Consider the following 9,958-nt stretch of genomic DNA (forward strand, 5'->3'; position numbering starts at 1 on the left):
TGAGGCTCAAGACATTGTCTCTAGCTTGGACACTTCATGAGAGGAGTGACATTTGTTTTCCTCCAGCTCTCAGGCACCTTGCACAGTCACCCTGATCACTCAGATAACCTGAGAGTAGCCTCACAATGACATCAGCATCTCCCTCAGCACTCGGGGCCTGGAGACTTACGTATGTCCGGTTTGCCTAGCTATTCCCTAACCAGATTCTCTTCCATGGCCCTTCTTGCTCCATACTTGCTCCCTTCTGAGGCATGGGATTCCTTAAGACCAGTTTTGCTAGTAAAGACAGAGGTGATGAAGGCCTTCAGTCCTTCCACATGTACCTCAGCCTTCTCCATGTACTTTATCAGCAAGCCCCTGCCCCATTCAACAGTGGACCCACATTTTCCCTAGTCTTCCATGTGATACATAAGTATTTAAAGAAGCCCTTACTGCTCTTGCCACAGCTGGCAGATTCAGCTCCAGGAGGGCTTTGGCTTTCCTAACTTGGAGCTTGGAAGAGTTGATCCTTGAATATCAACCAGCTTTACTGGACTCTTCTTCCCTTTAGGCCCCTTCTCATGGCAAGAAGATCCACAAAGAGGCCAAACTCTGCACTCCTTAAGTCTAGGGTTAGTCCGGGAACTTCTGTTTGTCCCAATACCTTCTTTCAAGATCTTGAACTCCACCATCTTATGGTCACTGCAGCCAAGGCTGTCTTTAACTTCCCTATCCCAAAGAAGCCCTCCCTTTTTTAAAGTGTGAGGTCCAGCAGAGCACCTGTCCTCATCAGGTCCTCTCACTTCTTTACTTCTTGTTCCTGATGCGGGCAACCAATCGCAGACACCAACTACAATGCCACCTATACTGGTTGGCTCCTTCATCCTTACCCCTGAACTCTTGGTTGACCCTCCTCAGGAGGATCTCCAGGCATTCCATCTGTTCCCTCACATAAAGGGCAACTCCTCTCCTCCTCACCCTGTCTTCCCTAAACACAAGAATGAGAAAATATTAAATCCAGCTTCATTTCAGATCATTGTTGCTGTGACAATTGAAAGCACGGCTTCAGATTTCTCACATATGATTGATTGCCTTTGCCATAAGAATCAGCTTGACAATTTTGAGCCACATGTTTCAGTTAGGGCAGCGTTCAAGAACTTGCTGTGTTATCCTGCATAATATTTACTGATTAAGCTGCTTTTGGATTTAGTGTCTACTTGGAGCACACAGATAACATCTTGAAAGCTATAGAAGAGATTTCCACTGTCGGTGTTCCTGAACTGATCAATTCTGCCAAAGATGGTTGTTCTTCTACTTATCCTACCCTAAACAGGTAATTATATCAGTAGAGACTTGGGGTTTCATGAGATGCACAATGGCAATTTTTGCTTTTGAATATTTCATTTTTTAATGTTGTGGTCTGTTACAGTTTCATGCTAGCACTGTTGTGGGCTACTCTGAGCATTTGTAAATGTTCTTTGGGCAGTATGCAATAGGGTAGCACATGGTGAGGTTTATCTCATGGTGGAATGGCCATGTGTGGTAACACTGTGTTGAGTTTACTGTTTGTTGGCTCAGTTGAGGATGAACTGCTGTCTGTTGTCAGGTCTTCCTGTGCTGCTGTTTTGAGTTGAAGCACTCTAAAGTCAGCCTAAGAGGCCTAGGGTGGCTGTAAGCAATGCTGTGTGGGTATGCAGCATGCAGAAGCACACTTAGAATGTTTCTGCTCCTACCACAGAGATTTGGAAGCACAGTTTATGCAAGAACAGACAAAATTCCTGCACTTTGGAACTACCTAAGTCATCTTATGCTAACAGTCACAAACCTTTCACTGTGCACCCCCAGAGCTACAAAGAAGTGGGTGGTGTCTGTGTGGTCCATACTGGGGAAGTTGTAGTGACTTTCCAGGATTTGCCATCTGTCTTGGCAGTGATACTGGGCTACATGTGCTTATGAGTCCTAGGGTCAGTCTCCTGTCATTTCCTATTGAGAAGAATGCCCAGATGGGTAGCCTTCAAATTTCCCACATTGCACTGGGGCAAGAAGCCTATCTGGATGCTCCGAGCTGGCTTTTAGTTTGGATCTCACTTTCTCCACAGGCAGACGTTCCCGGTCTTCTTCCGGGTAATGATGGCTCAGCTAGAGAGTTCAGTGAGAAGCATCCCAACTGGGAAACCATCAGACTCAAGTGAGGTAGGAAAATAAATGCACTGGACTCTGAGGGAAAGAAGACAAAAGTTAAACTGTACAGTACAGTGACTGGAAAGATTGCAAAGGAATCCACTTCTGAACTTAGTCTAGGAAATGCAGTCTAGGAAAGCCAGACCTTACAGGGTAACCTACAGGTAGCATCCTTTTTTAACTGGTTTGGGCAATGGGAAAAGTCCAGAAAATCTGGCAGAAGCTGTAATCAGGAATTGGGTAATAATCAGAAAAATACTAATATGTGCAATTGTTCTACACTTTTGTGTGGGAGCACAGAACTATTTTGCAACCAAGAGCTGCTATGAGAACAAGTGGTGTGTTAGCTCTAGGCGTCTTGAGTCATGCAGGCACTGGGGAGGCTGGAATTGCTATTAAGTGGTTCTGCTGTGATAAAGCTGCCTATGGTAAAGCTTTGTTCCTATCTTCAACAACACCACTTTGGGTACAGCAAACTCTGAGAGAGTATCCAGCAAGGTGAGAAAGAGTTCACTACCTTGGATGTTTTGTTCCCTTGCATCCTGTTTAGGTGCAACTGGAGAAGCTGCTGCGGTGGAACATTGCTGTGCGGAATTTCCATATCCTCATTAATTTAGTCAAGGTGAGGTTCTGGTTGGTTTTCTGGCTTTACTTTCAGATTCCCAGCAAAGCTCAGTGTCTCCAGGTTCATAAGCACAGGGAGAAACCAGGAAGTATGTCTGACTAGTGGAGCAACCTGGAGGTGGTAAAGCCAATTGTAATCTGTGTGCAGGAGTTTCCATTTAGCTTTCACGTCAGTATTACTTAATTCTTACAGCCCACACATCTCACTCTCATAGTTCTCATAGAAATAAGGCTCCACAAGGACAGAAGGATGTAAGGAAGTCCAGAACACCTCAAGTCCATAGTACAGTGTCTTGTGTCTGATAGACACTGCTGACAGCTGTGGAAGATCTGGAATAACATCTGACAGAGAGAGAGCTTCTGATGTACTCAGCTGAAAGCAGGCAAATACTCTGAGCAGGAGGCTTGGATTCCTGTCTGTAACGTTCATTCAGTGCCTATCTGACAGCACTTCATTTGCTCTTATGGTAACATATGATCTTTCTTTGAATCCTGATGACAATTCCTGTCATCCTGTGGTGGTGAACTCTAGAGGCCAGCCTCTGGAGGAGATACTCCCTTCCATCAGTTTTGGAGCTGGTACATCCAGCATCACTGACTGTGATGATGTTTGGGACAGAAGGTAGCTACAGCTGCACTTTTTTCTTTGCTTAGATTGACTGTTACTGTTTGCTTTTATTGTATCTGAAGTGCTGATGGGCAAATCCAGCTTTGCCACTTCAGCTTATGAGCTCTGGTGAATTGAGCTGGATTCTTCCACACAGAAGAGCCCTGCCTGTACTCTGGATGTCTTTTGAGAGTATAAGGGGTAGAGCTGGACCAGCTGGTTCTCTTTTGCAGTCCATAGCAGCCCCAGGGTACCTTCACAGTTCTTGTTCACATCTGTGTGTTACGTGAGTTAAAACATTCAGTCACTGGAAAAAGTAGATGTGCAGCTGTACACCAGAAGAAAGCCTTAACCCTCAAGATATCAGAGACAATCTGTTCTATATTTGCTGTTGTGATCTGTGCAGTGACTTCTGGTGTCTTTTGTCAGCTGGCATTGTTGATGCAGTAGCTTCATGATATCCTCCAGGATACATTTGCACATCTCAGTTTTGCTTTGTCTATTATGTAGTTAACTTGCTTGTCAGATGGACTTGGGTCTCTTGCATCCCAAATTATTAAGAACTTCAGACTTGTTATTTTGTGCCATCTGTGAAGGATCACCAATAGCCACCTTGGCATGTACTTCTGCCTGAGCCACTACATGTCACATTTATGTGCTGTGCCCTGTTGAAACATAAGAATGCATATTGTTGCCTTAGAACAGGTTTCACAATTTAATGAAGGGTGTGTAATGAAGAGCTCTCTTTAATAGGCTGCTTCCCTTAGAACTGTGAACTGATCTGGCTCTCCTCTTTTTTTTTTTCCTTTTCCTTTCCCCTTGTGCCCAAGCAGGTATTTGACAGTAGGCCTGTCCTCAATGTCTGCCTGAAGGTAAGCACAAATTCAAAGTAGCTGGTGTCAAGTGAAGGTGCCGGTCTCTTTTCAGTGGTGCCCAGTGACAGGACAAGGAATAGTGGGTACAAGCTAGAATGCAGGAGGTTCCACCTCAACTTGAGAGGACATATATTTATGTTGAGGGTGACAGAGCACTGGAACAGGCTGCTCAGAGAAGTTGTGGAGTCTCCTTCTCTGGAGACTTTCAAAATCCACCTGGATGCACTCCTGTGCAGCCTGCCCTAGGTGATCCTGCTCTGGTAGGGGGTTGAACTCAATGAACTCTAGAGGTCCCTCCCAACCTCTAGCATTCTGTGATTCTGTGAAATGAAGAGAACAGTACCAGCTTCCTTTAATCACTGCTTCCAGTGGAGTGCTTGCTGAATTCTGTAGCAAAAGCAGATGCCATTTCTTGTAGTTTAAACTGTCTTACTCTAATCCTCACAGCATGGCTTGACCACACAAACTTGCTGCAATTAGCATTATTGACTTTAGAGCCTTCCTCCTCTCTCCTTTTCCCATTGTACTCAAACGAGAGGATACTTCACAGCAGACAGGTCTCCCTTGGAGTCCAGAAAGATCATGAGTTCCTCTGCAATGCTTTTCTAGCTAGAACTCTTACATGTGTACAGTGATTCTAACATTTGTGTTTAGTTCAGCTTTACTCCCTGTTTTCTAGTGAATAAAGCAAGGGATGTGTACAGTGATGAGACATTGTCTTTCTAGCCTCTCTTTGCAGTGGTTAAAGTGAGACTCTTTACTGATCCTGTATATTCCAGAAGAGTCTCCACATGAATAGAGAGTTTTTCTAAGTGAGAATAGTCTCTGGGGTAGCTTGAAAGAGTGTCTCATTAGCTTACCTGCCTTTGTGATGGTTCTTTGCAAAGGAATTGAAATTTGCCTTCTGGTCTGTTCACCCCTCTTTTGCAGTATGGCCGTCTCTTTGTAGAAGCGTTTCTGAAGCTTGCCATGCCTCTCCTGGACTACAGCTTCAAAAAACACAGGGTAAGCCTTTAGGAGACAGAACTGTCTGGAACCATGTTGGGAAGCATGGCTGAAGCTTGCTAGAAGGAGATTCCTGTCTTTTGTCACATATTGGCTTGATGCTTCATGACAACCACATCTGCCATCTCCAGTTGTGCTCAGCCCTGTTCACCTGCCCATCCAGTGCTCTTAGCAAACAGGTCACTTGTTTCCCAGTTTGCCCATCATTCCTCTGATTGGATGAATTCACTGTTGGCAAAGGAAACCCTTTCAACCTCCATCTCCTTCAAAAATTGTTACCACAAAGGTGTCACTCACAGCATAGGATGCTCATGTGAACAGGTAGGTTGGTGGGGGCTTGCAGTCCAGACAGACAGTGATATTGGCATGTTTCCAGTAGTTTTTGGAGCTTTGGGCAGGACAACATGCATGAGTGCATCATGTGACAAACAAGAATAGTTCACTTATTCTCACTGCTTTGTTGCAACCAATCCAGCTTTGCCAGCAACACTCATTCTTTGTCTCAGCCTTCACAACTTGCCTATCATTTCTATCACAAATGCAAGATCTATCCTCATAGTTGCTTGAGGGAATGGTATCAAACATCTCCTGTCATTGCCACTGGACAACAGGAAGTGCCACCAAATGTGCTCAGTAGAGAAGACTGGCGTCCAGAGTTTGTGCTGGGTGCATTTCTAACTCCACAGTCTAGCACTCTGTTTTATACTTTCCCCCTGGTTTCCCTACTCTAGAAGGTTGCACAGCTAGCAAGATCTGACGGGGTCATCTTGATTTTTAACTGGTATTCATTGATTTCACACTGATTCAAAATCAGCTTCACTCCAAAATGTTTGGCCGTAGAACACACGGTCATACTTTCATTACCAGCTACTTTAACTTAGATGCACAATATAAGTCTCCTGTGGCTTCATCCTGTTCATCTGATGTATTGTGCATACCTATCTCATAACCCTTTGAAAGGATTGCTGGGGCTGACACACTTTCATTATTCTTGTTTTCCCTTATGGAAAAACCCTTTGAGAATGATTTGCTGGTCCACTTTATTGCAGGATGATGTGCAGAGTTTGCTGAAAACTTTGCAGCTGAGTACCAGGCAACTTCATCACATGTGTGGCCACTCCAAGGTAAGATAAGTTCTAATTTCAGGTCAAATTCCTGTCCTAAGAATTACTTATTTTGCTCCCACTGCATTTCCAGTGCATAGGCAGGTTCTACTTGCAGGCTTCTGGCCGTGTCTGTACAAGGAAAGAACTCTGAGAGGAGGAGAAATAGCTTTAGTTAATGGCCTAAGCTGAAGTAATTGATCTGGAAGTGTTTGACTTAGATTTCAGATCAGGTTAGCATGCTTGTTTGGTTTTATTTTTTTTAGGATTGAGGTTTCTGACATCTTTTGTTGCTGGCATCAGCTGGGAATGTTGCAAAGGATCTTTTGGTGCCCTAGATAAAAATGCTTATCTGTGTATCCAGTGGCTTTTTAAATAGCCAGAATGGTCAGGAAGGAATCAGCCTTAGTCATGCTGTGCTGTTTTGTGTTTAGATTCACCAAGACATTGGACTGACCAACCATGTGCCTTTGCTGAAGAAGTCACTGGAACAGTTTGTGTATCGTGTCAAGGCAATGCTGGCGTTCAACCAGTGCCAGGAGGCCTTCTGGGTGGGCATCCTTAAAAATAGAGATCTTCAGGTGAGAATCCTGTTCTGCTTGGGACACTTAAACCTGGGAAATGACAATACCTGGACAACTCTTGGGCGCAGGGATTGCTAAAAGGCCAACTTCAGAGTGCCTTGTCTATGTGCTGTCAATACAGCCATGTCTGGTGTAGCAGAAAGGGGGATTTTATTTCAGGATCAAGGGCCTGCACCTCTGGGGGCTCTGACACTTAAGTGACCAGTTGTTACCGCTTGTAATGAATGAGTACGGGGGATCCCTTCCTCTGTCCAGTGGAAAGGACCATATGCAAAGAAGAAAAGAGGTGAAGGTCTCCTCAACACTCCACATATTCTCTTGTGTGGCTTTAACAGAAGCCTCTTCTGGCCATTCACTCGATATCCTGCAGAAGCAAGGCAGTCAAAGCCTTCTTTTTACTGAAAAGCTTTCTATTCACAATGGCAACGGGATGCTGCTTTCTCCTGTTTCGTCCGGGCAAGCTTTGGCTGCTTTGTATGCCTCAGTACAGGTCTTTTGCCTTCCACTCAGGGAGAAGAAATTTTGTCTCAAGCCTCCGAAGCGAGGAACTCCGATGAGGACGGCTCCGCGGAAAGTCCTGCCGAGGTACCTCTGCACAAGGGACGCTGCCGCGGCTTGGAGTCGCTCTTGCAGCGCCGAGCCGGCGGGTGGAGCGGGATGGGATGGGAGGGGAGCAGCTTCGGCTCTGATGGGGGCATCCCCTGCAGGAGGAGGCCAGCCGGAGCAGTACGGACAGCAGCGACGACGACGACGCGGCGCGGCCAGGCCCCGCTCGCACTCCCTGAGGCAGCGGGCGGGCCGGTGGCGGCGGCGGCTCGGCGCCGGCGCGGGGGGGGATGGTCTGTGTGTTGCGGGGGGGGGGGGTGTGTGTGTGGATGTTGCGGGCGGCGGCGGCGGCTCGGCGCAGGCGCGGGGGGTGTGTGTGTGTCGCGGGGGGGGCGCGGCCCGCGCAGGCGCGGCGGGGCGGCGGCGGCGGCCATGTCGGTGCAGGAGGACCCGGTGCAGCGGGAGATCCATCAGGACTGGGCCAACCGCGAGTACATCGAGGTGATCACCAGCTCCATCAAAAAGATCGCGGACTTCCTCAACTCCTTCGGTGAGAGCGCCGGGGCGGCGGCGGGGGGGGTGGCGCTGGGCCAGGCGGGCGCCCGCGGTCTCACTGCCGCTTCCCCGCAGACATGTCGTGCCGGTCCCGCCTGGCCACGCTCAACGAGAAGCTGACGGCGTTGGAGCGCAGGATCGAGTACATCGAGGCCCGGGTGAGCAGCTGGGCGGGCGCGGCGGGGCGGGCGGGCACTGCGGCCCGAGGCAGGCCGCACTGAACCGTTTCCTCTTCCCGGCAGGTCACTAAGGGCGAGACGCTGACGTAGGCCCGGGGCGGCCCCGGGCCCCCTCCTCGCCGGAGCACCGCCGCCCCCGCCCCGCTCGGGGCCTGCCGCCGCCGCCTCTGCTTGTGTTGCCAATAAACCGCTGTGCTCCTGCCCCGCCTGCTCTTTGCCTGCCTGCCTGGGCTGGGCCGCGGGACGCCCGGCTCCCTGCCACCGGCGTGGATGTCCAGAGCCTGCCCGTCCGTCCGCCTGCCCCGCGGGATCGGGCTCGCCTCCCGCCCTGCGCACGGGGGCTGTGATGGGAGGGTCGTGCGCCGGGGGCCGCGGACCTGGCTGCTGTCAGCTCCAGGAGTCGCCTGACTTGCCTTTGAGGTGCTTTGTGCCCCTGCTGGCATCAGAGCTGAGCATCTGTTTGGTGATCCCGGTGGTTTGGAGGGTGTCTCAGCCTTCACCTGTGCGTGCTGTCAGGGCTAGGTGGGGACATCGGGCTCGCCTGGCTGGTGTGTGTGCCACAGGAGAGTGCCTTTGCTGGCACCTGTGATGAGGTGCTTGTCCTCTCTAGGGAGGCAGTTGGCAAGAAGGAAATCTCTCTTCCCTTCCCACCACTCCTCTGTTTATCTCAGATTTCCAGCAGACATCTAGAGCTGCAGACACACTGTTCATATTTAATGTTTGTCGAGCCCATGAAGTTTGTGTCAGTAAAGATCTTTATGCTTCCCAGCAGGCTTTAAATGTCTCGGTATATCGTTCTCCAGCTGGATTATGGCAATGTGATCTCTGCAATCTTTAGTGGGTGCCTTAATATTAGTCATGTTGTTTTCAGGCAGGTATGACATCAGCTGGTTGCTGCTCAGCTAGGTCCTCACTCGAGCTCAGTTTTGTTTTCCTTGGGAAGAGAATATAATTTGTTTTCCATTGCACGATTGAGTGCTTCTCCAGCCTTTGGCTCAGCTCCCCTAGCCAGTTATGCTTTGCTGTCAGGCTGCACAACTGGGAGGCTTGTCTGCTTCTGGTGGAAATTAGTGGTTCAGAGCAGCCCTGTAGAATTTAGCAGGGAGCAGCTATGAATCATTGCACTTTTGCTTGGGGTCAGTGTCCAGTGATGAGAGGTTGTGCTGTCATACAAGATTGGTAGATAAAGGGCAAGCACCTGCTTGTCTTCTCAGAGGCAGTTACTCTGTGGCCCATCCACTTCCTTATTCTAGGTGTGCTGGAGTGAAGTCCTGAGACCTCTGTCACTGGATAAAAATTAGTATTTGTCTGGACAAGGCCCTGAACAGCTTCATCCTACTGTGAGTTTAGCTGTGCTTTGTATGAGCATGTGTTGGATGAGCTAGAGACCACCAGAAGCCCTTGCACAAATTATCCAGAGATTCTTCATGCAGTGACTGAATGGGAGACAAGAAGGTGCCACAGACATCCCTGAGATGGTGATGATGGGCTGACCTCTTCCCTTGAGATCCATTGACCGTTCCTGTTCCCAGCCAGTAGTGTGCTGTGTCCCTCAGATCCTTTCCTGGTCTCCTGATGGGCTGTTGTAATGGTTCTTGCTTTTCCTCTGACCCCAGGGTTTCTTACAGGAGTGTCACCATGTGGTTGGTGTGGCCAAAGCAGTTGTGTCCTGGGGATGCCCTCCTGAAGGTACTGCTTCTCCCAGGACATGTGTTTTTTC

The 9,958-nt window shown here is 48.7% G+C and overlaps 2 protein-coding genes across 2 annotated transcripts in view; both read left to right on the forward strand.

Moving 5' to 3' along the window:
* Window positions 1–7,767, forward strand: part of FANCD2 (FA complementation group D2) — a 42,076-nt gene extending 34,309 nt beyond the window's left edge. Inside the window, exons 36-44 of the mRNA XM_064156650.1 lie at window positions 1,190–1,312; window positions 2,079–2,172; window positions 2,711–2,782; window positions 4,225–4,263; window positions 5,197–5,271; window positions 6,321–6,395; window positions 6,809–6,955; window positions 7,469–7,543; window positions 7,666–7,767. Of these exons, the coding sequence (XP_064012720.1) occupies window positions 1,190–1,312; window positions 2,079–2,172; window positions 2,711–2,782; window positions 4,225–4,263; window positions 5,197–5,271; window positions 6,321–6,395; window positions 6,809–6,955; window positions 7,469–7,543; window positions 7,666–7,743 (778 nt within the window). The 3' untranslated portion in view covers window positions 7,744–7,767. The remainder of the gene's footprint in view (window positions 1–1,189; window positions 1,313–2,078; window positions 2,173–2,710; window positions 2,783–4,224; window positions 4,264–5,196; window positions 5,272–6,320; window positions 6,396–6,808; window positions 6,956–7,468; window positions 7,544–7,665) is intronic.
* Window positions 7,768–7,890: 123 nt separating this feature from the next.
* Window positions 7,891–8,440, forward strand: BRK1 (BRICK1 subunit of SCAR/WAVE actin nucleating complex). The gene is made up of 3 exons (XM_064156654.1): window positions 7,891–8,054; window positions 8,135–8,217; window positions 8,302–8,440. Exons 1-3 carry the CDS (start codon window positions 7,937–7,939, stop codon window positions 8,326–8,328), a joined length of 228 nt encoding a protein of 75 aa, XP_064012724.1. The 5' UTR covers window positions 7,891–7,936; the 3' UTR covers window positions 8,329–8,440.
* Window positions 8,441–9,958: the final 1,518 nt, after the last annotated feature.

Source organism: Pogoniulus pusillus, chromosome 16, assembly GCF_015220805.1.
Source record: "Pogoniulus pusillus isolate bPogPus1 chromosome 16, bPogPus1.pri, whole genome shotgun sequence".
Classification (NCBI taxonomy): Eukaryota; Metazoa; Chordata; class Aves; order Piciformes; family Lybiidae; genus Pogoniulus; species Pogoniulus pusillus.